General features: G+C 30.5%; 1 protein-coding gene across 1 annotated transcript; it reads left to right on the top strand.

Annotated features, from left to right (window-relative positions):
• The first annotated feature begins 635 nt into the window (after positions 1-635).
• On the top strand, positions 636-15,927 carry LOC107981846. The gene is made up of 3 exons (XM_031933017.2): positions 636-734; positions 15,250-15,525; positions 15,597-15,927. Exons 2-3 carry the CDS (start codon positions 15,294-15,296, stop codon positions 15,800-15,802), a joined length of 438 nt encoding a protein of 145 aa, XP_031788877.1. The 5' UTR covers positions 636-734; positions 15,250-15,293; the 3' UTR covers positions 15,803-15,927.
• The last annotated feature ends 665 nt before the right edge of the window (positions 15,928-16,592 follow it).

Below are 16,592 nucleotides of genomic sequence, written 5' to 3'. Positions count from 1 at the left end.
TCAAAGCTGATAACCGCGCGTGCCCATTATTTTTCGACTTTTTTCATCGTGTAAGTAATTTATAAACTATTCTGCAGCAACACTAATGGCCTCCTTTACACATATTTCTGTTTGTTATTTAACTTTCATTGTTAAACATTTATCCAACATAGATAGACTTTATAAACACAAATGAATAATGTATGATGAAATGGCTTCAATCTATATCCACCCGTACCCTATGCTGTATCAATTATTCAACTGTTCACATATCATACAATACACTAAACTAATGAATAATAATATTCTTGAAGGATTAATATGTTGACTAAGACCTGACCGAACGTGAGTACCGTATATCTGTCGAAGCTGATAACCGCGCGTTTCCATTAATATTCAACTTTTTTCATCGTGTAAGTAATTCATACACTATCCACCAGTAACACATATGGCCTCCTTAATAAATATTGCTATTTGTTATTTAACTATCATTGTTAAACCTTTATCCGACAAAGATATACCTTAAATACGTTGATGAATAATGTATGATGAAATGGCTTCAATCTATATTCACCCATACCGGATGCTGTGTCAATTATTCAACTGTTCACATATCATACGTTACACTAAACTAATGAATATTAATATTCTTGCAGAATTAATTTCATGACTAAGACCTGGCCGAAAGTGAGTACCTTATATCTGTCAATGCTGATAACGGCTCGTTTCCATTAATATTCAACTTTTTTCTTCGGGTAAGTAATTCATACGTTATTCTGCAGTAAGACTTATGGCCTCTTTTATAAATATTGCTATTTGTTATTTAACTATCATTGTTAAACTTTTATCCGACAAAGATATACCTTAAATACGTTAATGAATAATGTATGATGAAATGGTTTCAATCTATATTCACCAATATCCTATGCTGTCTCAATTATTCAACTGTTAACATATCATACAATACACTAAACTAATGAATATTAATATTCTTAAAGAATTAATTTGTTGACTAACACCTGACTGAAAGTGAATACTGTATATCTGTCAATGCTGATAACGGCGCGTTCCTATTAAGTTTCGACTTTGTTCATCGTGTAAGTAATTCATACACTATTCTGCAGTAACACTTATGGCCTCCTTTAGAAATATTGCTATTTGTTATTTAACTATCATTGTTAAACCTTTATCCGACAAAGATATACCTTGAAAACGTTAATGAATAATGTATGATGAAATGGCTTCAATCTATATTCACCCATACCGGATGCTGTGTCAATTATTCAACTGTTCACGTGTCATATAATATACTAATCTAATGAATATTAATGTTCTTAAAGAATTAATTTGTTGACTAAGACCTGACCGAAAGTGAATACTCTATATCAGTCAAAGCTGATAACCGCGCGTGCCCATTATTTTTCGACTTTTTTCATCGTGTAAGTAATTTATAAACTATTCTGCAGCAACACTAATGGCCTCCTTTACACATATTTCTGTTTGTTATTTAACTTTCATTGTTAAACATTTATCCAACATAGATAGACTTTATAAACACAAATGAATAATGTATGATGAAATGGCTTCAATCTATATCCACTCGTACCCTATGCTGTATCAATTATTCAACTGTTCACATATCATACAATACACTAAACTAATGAATAATAATATTCTTGAAGGATTAATATGTTGACTAAGACCTGACCGAAAGTGAGTACCGTATATCTGTCGAAGCTGATAACCGCGCGTTTCCATTAATATTCAACTTTTTTCATCGTGTAAGTAATTCATACACTATTCTGCAGTAACACTTATGGCCTCCTTTAGAAATATTGCTATTTGTTATTTAACTATCATTGTTAAACCTTTATCCAACAAAGATAGACTTTATAAACACAAATGAATAATGTATTATGAAATGGTCCAATCTATATCCACCCGTACCCTATGCTCTATCAATTATTCAACTGTTCACATATCATACAATACACTAAACTAATAAATAATAATATTCTTGAAGGATTAATTAGTTGACTAAGACCTGACCGATAGTGAGTACCGTATATCTGTCGAAGCTGATAACCGCGCGTTTCCATTAATATTCAACTTTTTTCATCGTGTAAGTAATTCATACACTATCCACCAGTAACACTTATGGCCTCCTTAATAAATATTGCTATTTGTTATTTAACTATCATTGTTAAACCTTTATCCGACAAAGATATACCTTAAATACGTTAATGAATAATGTATGATGAAATGGCTTCAATCTATATTCACCCATACCGGATGCTGTGTCAATTATTCAACTGTTCACATGTCATATAATATACTAATCTAATGAATATTAATATTCTTAAAGAATTAATTTGTTGACTAAGACCTGACCGAAAGTGAGTACCGTATATCTGTCGAAGCTGATAACGGCTCGTTTCCATTAATATTCAACTTTTTTCTTCGTGTAAGTAATTCGTACGTTATTCTGCAGTAAGACTTATGGCCTCTTTTATAAATATTGCTATTTGTTATTTAACTATCATTGTTAAACCTTTATCCGACAAAGATATACCTTAAATACGTTAATGAATAATGTATCATGAAATGGTTTCAATCTATATTCACCAATATCCTATGCTGTCTCAATTATGCAACTGTTAACATATCATACAATACACTAAACTAATGAATATTAATATTCTTAAAGAATTAATTTGTTGACTAACACCTGACTGAAAGTGAATACTGTATATCAGTCAAAGCTGATAACCGCGCGTGCCCATTATTTTTCGACTTTTTTCATCGTGTAAGTAATTTATAAACTATTCTGCAGCAACACTAATGGCCTCCTGTACACATATTTCTGTTTGTTATTTAACTTTCATTGTTAAACATTTATCCAACAAAGATAGACTTTATAAACACAAATGAATAATGTATTATGAAATGGTCCAATCTATATCCACCCGTACCCTATGCTGTGTCAATTATTCAACTGTTCACATATCATACAATACACTAAACTAATAAATAATAATATTCTTGAAGGATTAATTTGCTGACTAAGACCTGACCGATAGTGAGTACCGTATATCTGTCGAAGCTGATAACCGCGCGTTTCCATTAATATTCAACTTTTTTCATCGTGTAAGTAATTCATACACTATTCTGCAGTAACACTTATGGCCTCCTTTAGAAATATTGCTATTTGTTATTTAACTATCATTGTTAAACCTTTATCCAACAAAGATAGACTTTATAAACACAAATGAATAATGTATTATGAAATGGTCCAATCTATATCCACCCGTACCCTATGCTGTATCAATTATTCAACTGTTCACATATCATACAATACACTAAACTAATAAATAATAATATTCTTGAAGGATTAATTAGTTGACTAAGACCTGACCGATAGTGAGTACCGTATATCTGTCGAAGCTGATAACCGCGCGTTTCCATTAATATTCAACTTTTTTCATCGTGTAAGTAATTCATACACTATCCACCAGTAACACTTATGGCCTCCTTAATAAATATTGCTATTTGTTATTTAACTATCATTGTTAAACCTTTATCCGACAAAGATATACCTTAAATACGTTAATGAATAATGTATGATGAAATGGCTTCAATCTATATTCACCCATACCGGATGCTGTGTCAATTATTCAACTGTTCACATGTCATATAATATACTAATCTAATGAATATTAATATTCTTAAAGAATTAATTTGTTGACTAAGACCTGACCGAAAGTGAGTACCGTATATCTGTCGAAGCTGATAACGGCTCGTTTCCATTAATATTCAACTTTTTTCTTCGTGTAAGTAATTCGTACGTTATTCTGCAGTCAGACTTATGGCCTCTTTTATAAATATTGCTATTTGTTATTTAACTATCATTGTTAAACCTTTATCCGACAAAGATATACCTTAAATACGTTAATGAATAATGTATCATGAAATGGTTTCAATCTATATTCACCAATATCCTATGCTGTCTCAATTATTCAACTGTTAACATATCATACAATACACTAAACTAATGAATATTAATATTCTTAAAGAATTAATTTGTTGACTAACACCTGACTGAAAGTGAATACTGTATATCAGTCAAAGCTGATAACCGCGCGTGCCCATTATTTTTCGACTTTTTTCATCGTGTAAGTAATTTATAAACTATTCTGCAGCAACACTAATGGCCTCCTTTACACATATTTCTGTTTGTTATTTAACTTTCATTGTTAAACATTTATCCAACAAAGATAGACTTTATAAACACAAATGAATAATGTATGATGAAATGGTCCAATCTATATCCACCCGTACCCTATGCTGTATCAATTATTCAACTGTTCACATATCATACAATACACTAAACTAATAAATAATAATATTCTTGAAGGATTAATTTGTTGACTAAGACCTGACCGAAAGTGAGTACCGTATATCTGTCGAAGCTGATAACCGCGCGTTTCCATTAATATTCAACTTTTTTCATCGTGTAAGTAATTCATACACTATCCACCAGTAACACTTATGGCCTCCTTAATAATTATTGCTATTTGTTATTTAACTATCATTTTTGAACGTTTATCTGACAAAAATATACCTTAAAAACGTTAATGAATAATGTATGATGAAATGGTTTCAATCTATATTCACACATGCCGTATGCTATATCAATTATTCAACTGTTCACAATACTTTAAACTAATGTATATTAATATTCTTAAAGAATTAATTTGTTGACTAAGACCTGACCGAAAGTGAGTACCGTATATCTGTCGAAGCTGATAACGGCTCGTTTCCATTAATATTCAACTTTTTTCTTCGTGTAAGTAATTCGTACGTTATTCTGCAGTAAGACTTATGGCCTCTTTTATAAATATTGCTATTTGTTATTTAACTATCATTGTTAAACCTTTATCCGACAAAGATATACCTTAAATACGTTAATGAATAATGTATCATGAAATGGTTTCAATCTATATTCACCAATATCCTATGCTGTCTCAATTATGCAACTGTTAACATATCATACAATACACTAAACTAATGAATATTAATATTCTTAAAGAATTAATTTGTTGACTAACACCTGACTGAAAGTGAATACTGTATATCAGTCAAAGCTGATAACCGCGCGTGCCCATTATTTTTCGACTTTTTTCATCGTGTAAGTAATTTATAAACTATTCTGCAGCAACACTAATGGCCTCCTGTACACATATTTCTGTTTGTTATTTAACTTTCATTGTTAAACATTTATCCAACAAAGATAGACTTTATAAACACAAATGAATAATGTATTATGAAATGGTCCAATCTATATCCACCCGTACCCTATGCTGTGTCAATTATTCAACTGTTCACATATCATACAATACACTAAACTAATAAATAATAATATTCTTGAAGGATTAATTTGCTGACTAAGACCTGACCGATAGTGAGTACCGTATATCTGTCGAAGCTGATAACCGCGCGTTTCCATTAATATTCAACTTTTTTCATCGTGTAAGTAATTCATACACTATTCTGCAGTAACACTTATGGCCTCCTTTAGAAATATTGCTATTTGTTATTTAACTATCATTGTTAAACCTTTATCCAACAAAGATAGACTTTATAAACACAAATGAATAATGTATTATGAAATGGTCCAATCTATATCCACCCGTACCCTATGCTGTATCAATTATTCAACTGTTCACATATCATACAATACACTAAACTAATAAATAATAATATTCTTGAAGGATTAATTAGTTGACTAAGACCTGACCGATAGTGAGTACCGTATATCTGTCGAAGCTGATAACCGCGCGTTTCCATTAATATTCAACTTTTTTCATCGTGTAAGTAATTCATACACTATCCACCAGTAACACTTATGGCCTCCTTAATAAATATTGCTATTTGTTATTTAACTATCATTGTTAAACCTTTATCCGACAAAGATATACCTTAAATACGTTAATGAATAATGTATGATGAAATGGCTTCAATCTATATTCACCCATACCGGATGCTGTGTCAATTATTCAACTGTTCACATGTCATATAATATACTAATCTAATGAATATTAATATTCTTAAAGAATTAATTTGTTGACTAAGACCTGACCGAAAGTGAGTACCGTATATCTGTCGAAGCTGATAACGGCTCGTTTCCATTAATATTCAACTTTTTTCTTCGTGTAAGTAATTCGTACGTTATTCTGCAGTAAGACTTATGGCCTCTTTTATAAATATTGCTATTTGTTATTTAACTATCATTGTTAAACCTTTATCCGACAAAGATATACCTTAAATACGTTAATGAATAATGTATCATGAAATGGTTTCAATCTATATTCACCAATATCCTATGCTGTCTCAATTATGCAACTGTTAACATATCATACAATACACTAAACTAATGAATATTAATATTCTTAAAGAATTAATTTGTTGACTAACACCTGACTGAAAGTGAATACTGTATATCAGTCAAAGCTGATAACCGCGCGTGCCCATTATTTTTCGACTTTTTTCATCGTGTAAGTAATTTATAAACTATTCTGCAGCAACACTAATGGCCTCCTGTACACATATTTCTGTTTGTTATTTAACTTTCATTGTTAAACATTTATCCAACAAAGATAGACTTTATAAACACAAATGAATAATGTATTATGAAATGGTCCAATCTATATCCACCCGTACCCTATGCTGTGTCAATTATTCAACTGTTCACATATCATACAATACACTAAACTAATAAATAATAATATTCTTGAAGGATTAATTTGCTGACTAAGACCTGACCGATAGTGAGTACCGTATATCTGTCGAAGCTGATAACCGCGCGTTTCCATTAATATTCAACTTTTTTCATCGTGTAAGTAATTCATACACTATTCTGCAGTAACACTTATGGCCTCCTTTAGAAATATTGCTATTTGTTATTTAACTATCATTGTTAAACCTTTATCCAACAAAGATAGACTTTATAAACACAAATGAATAATGTATTATGAAATGGTCCAATCTATATCCACCCGTACCCTATGCTGTATCAATTATTCAACTGTTCACATATCATACAATACACTAAACTAATAAATAATAATATTCTTGAAGGATTAATTAGTTGACTAAGACCTGACCGATAGTGAGTACCGTATATCTGTCGAAGCTGATAACCGCGCGTTTCCATTAATATTCAACTTTTTTCATCGTGTAAGTAATTCATACACTATCCACCAGTAACACTTATGGCCTCCTTAATAAATATTGCTATTTGTTATTTAACTATCATTGTTAAACCTTTATCCGACAAAGATATACCTTAAATACGTTAATGAATAATGTATGATGAAATGGCTTCAATCTATATTCACCCATACCGGATGCTGTGTCAATTATTCAACTGTTCACATGTCATATAATATACTAATCTAATGAATATTAATATTCTTAAAGAATTAATTTGTTGACTAAGACCTGACCGAAAGTGAGTACCGTATATCTGTCGAAGCTGATAACGGCTCGTTTCCATTAATATTCAACTTTTTTCTTCGTGTAAGTAATTCGTACGTTATTCTGCAGTCAGACTTATGGCCTCTTTTATAAATATTGCTATTTGTTATTTAACTATCATTGTTAAACCTTTATCCGACAAAGATATACCTTAAATACGTTAATGAATAATGTATCATGAAATGGTTTCAATCTATATTCACCAATATCCTATGCTGTCTCAATTATTCAACTGTTAACATATCATACAATACACTAAACTAATGAATATTAATATTCTTAAAGAATTAATTTGTTGACTAACACCTGACTGAAAGTGAATACTGTATATCAGTCAAAGCTGATAACCGCGCGTGCCCATTATTTTTCGACTTTTTTCATCGTGTAAGTAATTTATAAACTATTCTGCAGCAACACTAATGGCCTCCTTTACACATATTTCTGTTTGTTATTTAACTTTCATTGTTAAACATTTATCCAACAAAGATAGACTTTATAAATACAAATGAATAATGTATGATGAAATGGTCCAATCTATATCCACCCGTACCCTATGCTGTATCAATTATTCAACTGTTCACATATCATACAATACACTAAACTAATAAATAATAATATTCTTGAAGGATTAATTTGTTGACTAAGACCTGACCGAAAGTGAGTACCGTATATCTGTCGAAGCTGATAACCGCGCGTTTCCATTAATATTCAACTTTTTTCATCGTGTAAGTAATTCATACACTATCCACCAGTAACACTTATGGCCTCCTTAATAATTATTGCTATTTGTTATTTAACTATCATTTTTGAACGTTTATCTGACAAAAATATACCTTAAAAACGTTAATGAATAATGTATGATGAAATGGTTTCAATCTATATTCACACATGCCGTATGCTATATCAATTATTCAACTGTTCACAATACTTTAAACTAATGTATATTAATATCGTTAAAGATTTAACTTGTTGACTAAGACCTGACCGAAAGTGAGTACCATATATCTGTCGAAGCTGAATACCGCGCGTTACCATTAATATTCATCATTTTTATCGTGCATCGTGTAAGTAATTTATAAACTATTCTGCAGCAACACTAATGGCCTCCTTTACACATATATCTGTTTGTTATTTAACTTTCATTGTTAAACATTTATCCAACAAAGATAGACTTTATAAACACAAATGCATAATGTATGATGAAATGGTCCAATCTATATCCACCCGTACCCTATGCTGTATCAATTATTCAACTGTTCACATATCATACAATACACTAAACTAATAAATAATAATATTCTTGAAGGATTAATTTGTTGACTAAGACCTGACCGATAGTGAGTACCGTATATCTGTCGAAGCTGATAACCGCGCGTTTCCATTAATATTCAACTTTTTTCATCGTGTAAGTAATTCATACACTATCCACCAGTAACACATATGGCCTCCTTAATAAATATTGCTATTTATCATTTAACTATCATTTTTGAACGTTTATCTGACAAAGATATACCTTAAAAACGTTAATGAATAATGTATGATGAAATGGTTTCAATCTATATGCACCAATATCCTATGCTGTCTCAATTATTCAACTGTTAACATATCATACAATACACTAAACTAATGAATATTAATATTCTTAAAGAATTAATTTGTTGACTAACACCTGACTGAAAGTGAATACTGTATATCAGTCAAAGCTGATAACCGCGCGTGCCCATTATTTTTCGACTTTTTTCATCGTGTAAGTAATTCACACACTATTCTGCAGCAACACTAATGACCTCCTTTACACATATTTCTGTTTGTTATTTAACTTTCATTGTTAAACACTTATCCGACAAAGATAGACTTTATAAACACAAATGAATAATATATGATGAAATGGTTTCAATCTATATTCACCCATACCCTATGCTGTCTCAATTATTCAACTGTTCACATGTTATACAATACATTAATGTAATGAATAATAATATTCTTGAAGAATTAATTTGTTGACTAAGACCTGACCGAAAGTGAGTACCGTATATCTGTCGAATCTGATAACCGCGCGTTTCCATTAATATTCAACTTTTTTCTTCGTGTAATTAATTTATACACTATTCAGCAGCAACACTAATGGCCTCCTTTATAAATATTGCTATTTGTTATTTAACTAACATTGTTGAACGTTTATCTGACAAAGATAGACCTTAAAAACACAAATGAATAATGTATGATGAAATGGTCCAATCTATATCCACCCGTACCCTATGCTGTATCAATTATTCAACTGTTCACATATCATACAATACACTAAACTAATAAATAATAATATTCTTGAAGGATTAATTTGTTGACTAAGACCTGACCGAAAGTGAGTACCGTATATCTGTCGAAGCTGATAACCGCGCGTTACCATTAATATTCATCATTTTTATCGTGCATCGTGTAAGTAATTTATAAACTATTCTGCAGCAACACTAATGGCCTCCTTTACACATATTTCTGTTTGTTATTTAACTTTCATTGTTAAACATTTATCCAACAAGGATAGACTTTATAAACACAAATGAATAATGTATGATGAAATGGTCCAATCTATATCCACCCGTACCCTATGCTGTATCAATTATTCAACTGTTCACATATCATACAATACACTAAACTAATAAATAATAATATTCTTGAAGGATTAATTTGTTGACTAAGACCTGACCGAAAGTGAGTACCGTATATCTGTCGAAGCTGATAACCGCGCGTTTCCATTAATATTCAACTTTTTTCATCGTGTAAGTAATTCATACACTATCCACCAGTAACACTTATGGCCTCCTTAATAATTATTGCTATTTGTTATTTAACTATCATTTTTGAACGTTTATCTGACAAAAATATACCTTAAAAACGTTAATGAATAATGTATGATGAAATGGTTTCAATCTATATTCACACATGCCGTATGCTATATCAATTATTCAACTGTTCACAATACTTTAAACTAATGTATATTAATATCGTTAAAGATTTAACTTGTTGACTAAGACCTGACCGAAAGTGAGTACCATATATCTGTCGAAGCTGAATACCGCGCGTTACCATTAATATTCATCATTTTTATCGTGCATCGTGTAAGTAATTTATAAACTATTCTGCAGCAACACTAATGGCCTCCTTTACACATATATCTGTTTGTTATTTAACTTTCATTGTTAAACATTTATCCAACAAAGATAGACTTTATAAACACAAATGCATAATGTATGATGAAATGGTCCAATCTATATCCACCCGTACCCTATGCTGTATCAATTATTCAACTGTTCACATATCATACAATACACTAAACTAATAAATAATAATATTCTTGAAGGATTAATTTGTTGACTAAGACCTGACCGATAGTGAGTACCGTATATCTGTCGAAGCTGATAACCGCGCGTTTCCATTAATATTCAACTTTTTTCATCGTGTAAGTAATTCATACACTATCCACCAGTAACACATATGGCCTCCTTAATAAATATTGCTATTTGTCATTTAACTATCATTTTTGAACGTTTATCTGACAAAAATATACCTTAAAAACGTTAATGAATAATGTATGATGAAATGGTTTCAATCTATATGCACCAATATCCTATGCTGTCTCAATTATTCAACTGTTAACATATCATACAATACACTAAACTAATGAATATTAATATTCTTAAAGAATTAATTTGTTGACTAACACCTGACTGAAAGTGAATACTGTATATCAGTCAAAGCTGATAACCGCGCGTGCCCATTATTTTTCGACTTTTTTCATCGTGTAAGCAATTCACACACTATTCTGCAGCAACACTAATGGCCTCCTTTACACATATTTCTGTTTGTTATTTAACTTTCATTGTTAAACACTTATCCGACAAAGATAGACTTTATAAACACAAATGAATAATATATGATGAAAAGGTTTCAATCTATATTCACCCGTACCCTATGCTGAATCAATTATTCAACTGTTCACATGTCATACAATACACTAATGTAATGAATATTAATATTCTTGAAGAATTAATTTGTTGACTAAGACCTGACCGAAAGTGAATACTGTATATCTGTCAATGCTGATAACGGCGCGTTCCTATTAAGTTTCGACTTTGTTCATCGTGTAAGTAATTCATACACTATTCTGCAGTAACACTTATGGCCTCCTTTAGAAATATTGCTATTTGTTATTTAACTATCATTGTTAAACCTTTATCCGACAAAGATATACCTTGAAAACGTTAATGAATAATGTATGATGAAATGGCTTCAATCTATATTCACCCATACCGGATGCTGTGTCAATTATTCAACTGTTCACGTGTCATATAATATACTAATCTAATGAATATTAATGTTCTTAAAGAATTAATTTGTTGACTAAGACCTGACCGAAAGTGAATACTCTATATCTGTCAATGCTGATAACGGCGCGTTCCTATTAAGTTTCGACTTTGTTCATCGTGTAAGTAATTCATACACTATTCTGCAGTAACACTTATGGCCTCCTTTATAAATATTGCTATTTGTCATTTAACTATCATTTTTGAACGTTTATCTGACAAAGATATACCTTAAAAACGTTAATGAATAATGTATGATGAAATGGTTTCAATCTATATGCACCAATATCCTATGCTGTCTCAATTATTCAACTGTTAACATATCATACAATACACTAAACTAATGAATATTAATATTCTTAAAGAATTAATTTGTTGACTAACACCTGACTGAAAGTGAATACTGTATATCAGTCAAAGCTGATAACCGCGCGTGCCCATTATTTTTCGACTTTTTTCATCGTGTAAGTAATTCACACACTATTCTGCATCAACACTAATGGCCTCCTTTACACATATTTCTGTTTGTTATTTAACTTTCATTGTTAAACACTTATCCGACAAAGATAGACTTTATAAACACAAATGAATAATATATGATGAAATGGTTTCAATCTATATTCACCCATACCCTATGCTGTCTCAATTATTCAACTGTTCACATGTTATACAATACATTAATGTAATGAATAATAATATTCTTGAAGAATTAATTTGTTGACTAAGACCTGACCGAAAGTGAGTACCGTATATCTGTCGAATCTGATAACCGCGCGTTTCCATTAATATTCAACTTTTTTCTTCGTGTAATTAATTTATACACTATTCAGCAGCAACACTAATGGCCTCCTTTATAAATATTGCTATTTGTTATTTAACTAACATTGTTGAACGTTTATCTGACAAAGATAGACCTTAAAAACACAAATGAATAATGTATGATGAAATGGTCCAATCTATATCCACCCGTACCCTATGCTGTATCAATTATTCAACTGTTCACATATCATACAATACACTAAACTAATAAATAATAATATTCTTGAAGGATTAATTTGTTGACTAAGACCTGACCGAAAGTGAGTACCGTATATCTGTCGAAGCTGATAACCGCGCGTTACCATTAATATTCATCATTTTTATCGTGCATCGTGTAAGTAATTTATAAACTATTCTGCAGCAACACTAATGGCCTCCTTTACACATATTTCTGTTTGTTATTTAACTTTCATTGTTAAACATTTATCCAACAAGGATAGACTTTATAAACACAAATGAATAATGTATGATGAAATGGTCCAATCTATATCCACCCGTACCCTATGCTGTATCAATTATTCAACTGTTCACATATCATACAATACACTAAACTAATAAATAATAATATTCTTGAAGGATTAATTTGTTGACTAAGACCTGACCGAAAGTGAGTACCGTATATCTGTCGAAGCTGATAACCGCGCGTTTCCATTAATATTCAACTTTTTTCATCGTGTAAGTAATTCATACACTATCCACCAGTAACACTTATGGCCTCCTTAATAATTATTGCTATTTGTTATTTAACTATCATTTTTGAACGTTTATCTGACAAAAATATACCTTAAAAACGTTAATGAATAATGTATGATGAAATGGTTTCAATCTATATTCACACATGCCGTATGCTATATCAATTATTCAACTGTTCACAATACTTTAAACTAATGTATATTAATATCGTTAAAGATTTAACTTGTTGACTAAGACCTGACCGAAAGTGAATGTTGTATCACTGTCAAAGCTAATAATCGCGCGTTTCCATCGATAGTGCTTTTTATTCATCGACTAAGTCATTCATACAATATTTTGCGGTAACAATAATAGTCTCCTTAAATATTGCTTTTAGTTTTAAACTAGCATTGTTTTTCGTTTATTCGACGAATGTAGGCCGTTGAAAGATAAATGAACAATGTATGATGACATGTTATCCATCTATATTCACATAATCCGGATGCTGTATCAATTATTCAACTATTTTCATGTCGTACAATATATTAAATTAAGGAATATTAATATAGTTGAAAATTTAAATTTTTATTTATTTTTTTTTTGTTTTTTATGAATAAATATGTATGAGGCGTTTTGTATACGGCGAATACAGTTTGTGTCATTATTGGTATATCCTGTATACTAATACAATTTTCAACCTCTTTTCAAATCATACAATACACCGCACTAATGTATAATTTAATCATAATAATGTGTATTTAAACAATTTAATTGCTCAAGAATTTTATACAATTATTTTTTGTTTAAAATTTTCTATATTAGTGCAATATTTGCATTTCTGTTTTAGCACTACCTTAACCTATTAAAATCCGGGCAAAACCTGGCAAATATATTGACAAACTAACTGTGCCATTCTTTGCATTACGAAAAAAAAAAGGAAAAAATTCCCGTGCTTTTTCTTTTGTCGATCATATTTTTTATAACAAATTATTTAAACAAATAACCCAGTGTTGTAATTTTGCAAAACTGAATGCGGATATCGATTCTACGGGCAAAAACTCGACAAAAACCTATGTAACATTTTTTTTCAGAGTTCAATTTGTTAGTATAAAATACCTATAAACAATCGTACTCTGGGAAGTGGGTATTGACCATGCCAAATACCATGCAAAATATGGCAGATATATCAAGAAACGAACTGTGCCATCCTTTGTACAATCAAATATAAAAGTACCCGTGTTTTTTCTTTTGTCGATTACAATTGTTTGTAACATATTATTTGAACAAATAACCCAAAATGTCGTAATTTTGCAAAACTGAATGCGGATATCGATTCTACGGGCAAAAATACGACAAAAACCTATGTAACGTTTGTTTGTCAGAGTTCAATTTATTAGTCTCAGGAACAAACTTTTCACATGTAAATCATCCTTCTCATCCGTCTTACATGTAGACCTACGGAATACCGTAGTGTTGCATGCTACAATTGGATGAGCTTATTTTTTGGGTTCATAACTCCGAAACTTATTGAAACTTTTACTACTTTGCGCACGATTGTTTATCCTTATTTTACACTAACAAATTGAACTCTGACAAAAAAACTTTACATAGGTTTTTGTCATGTTTTTGCCCGTAGAATCGATATCCGCATTCAGTTTTGCAAAATTACAACATTTTTGGTTATTTGTTTAAATAATTTGTTATAAACAATTGTGATCGACAAAAGAAAAAACACGGGTATTTTTTTTTGGTTATGCAAAGGATGGCATAGTTCGTTTCTCGATATCTCTGCCAGGTTTTGCCTGGTTTTTAATGGGTTATTATTAGCTAAAGTGTATGCTTGGTTATTGAACTGTTTGATAAAATTGTTGAATTCTTTCAGAATATGGTGATAAGGACCTAATATTATCCCCAGGATTCAAACAAATGGAAGAGTATTTTTACAATTTAACGAAGATCATGATTTCAACCTGTTTCGAGGAATTAGCTATTTGCATTTACAAAGGGGGCAAAATTCCTACTGAGTTTAAAGAAGTAATTCTTAAACATCTGTCGTCTGGATCAAAAGTTACCAGATCGGATAGAACTAAACTGGATAATTCTCTTGCGAAATACAAAAATTATTTGCGGGAAGTTACCAAAAAATTAATATCGAATGGTATGTGATAAAAATAATTTCATTATTATTTAGTGAGTTTTGAAAATTTTCATGTTTTTTTTTTGCTTTAGTTGCAACGGATGTACATGCATTTTTCGAAAAAAATCAAGCTCATGTGATGCTGTCTTCAGACGATTTATCTGTTGCGAAATCTGACTCCATTGCATCATTGGAAAATAGCCTTAAATCTTGTCGAGAATGTTCAGTTAATATTGAGTTAAATGATTCGCTGTCTTCTTTAACTGTTGAGCAGTTAAAGAATATGATTGGCGTATAAAATATCTTAATGCCATAAAATAGTAATAAATGATCAGACATTGTAATTACTTAAATAATATTTATCAGTATGAGTAAATTCAAATAAAGTACAAAAATATATTGTTTTATCTTTTTAAAGTTTAAGTATCATTAATCTTCTGATTAAGTCAGAGACTTATCGTTTATCCTTTACTTACAGTTTTTTTACATTGTTTTTCTCCTTTTTTGCCCAGGCTTAATTGTGTGGTTCGGAAGAATTTATAGATAAACCTATAGTTTAATATATTTCTATTACAAAAATTAACTTTTGATGTTTAAAATTATTTTTAAAGTTCGTATAGATGATGCCAAGATATCAGGTTCACGTAGAGGTCGACATAATATAATATCGTCTAAGAAGAAGATCTTTAGGTTATAGAACTTGTGCACCTGTACAATGATGTCAATATATCAGAGCTTCGTTTAAGAGTCGTGTAAGTTAAGAGAGTTAGTGTTAGAAACTGGAAGAATAAATAACGATACAGCCTTACGTGGTGGCTTTCGGCTTACCACGGGCTATTAGTTTTTTAGTATTATAGAGCATAATTCATTTAAAATATTTTTTTTTAATGTCCTTTTAGTAATAAAGTCAAAAGTTTTTACGTTTTACGGAATGAAAAGTACAATTAATTTACAATTAACAATAAAATTAATAAAACGTACGATGAAGTTACAATTAATTCATTTATATTATGATGTAGGCACTTTGAAGAGATTTTAGCTCCTCAAACTGCCGACATCAACATATATTACTTCAAATGACATACTTC

The sequence above is a fragment of the Nasonia vitripennis genome (genome assembly GCF_009193385.2).
Source record: "Nasonia vitripennis strain AsymCx chromosome 5 unlocalized genomic scaffold, Nvit_psr_1.1 chr5_random0004, whole genome shotgun sequence".
Classification (NCBI taxonomy): domain Eukaryota; kingdom Metazoa; phylum Arthropoda; class Insecta; order Hymenoptera; family Pteromalidae; genus Nasonia; species Nasonia vitripennis.
The sequence above is the reverse complement of the archived record's forward strand: the minus strand, read 5'-3'. Positions and strand labels throughout refer to the sequence as shown.

What these genes read in the sequence shown, in the direction of transcription:
- LOC107981846 (XM_031933017.2), top strand. Translation starts at nt 15,294, where the DNA reads ATGGAAGAGTATTTTTACAATTTAACGAAGATCATGATTTCAACCTGT. An exon ending in CAAAAAATTAATATCGAATG is followed by an intron (nt 15,526 to 15,596) that starts GTATGTGATAAA and finishes TTTTTGCTTTAG; the next exon opens with TTGCAACGGATGTACATGCA.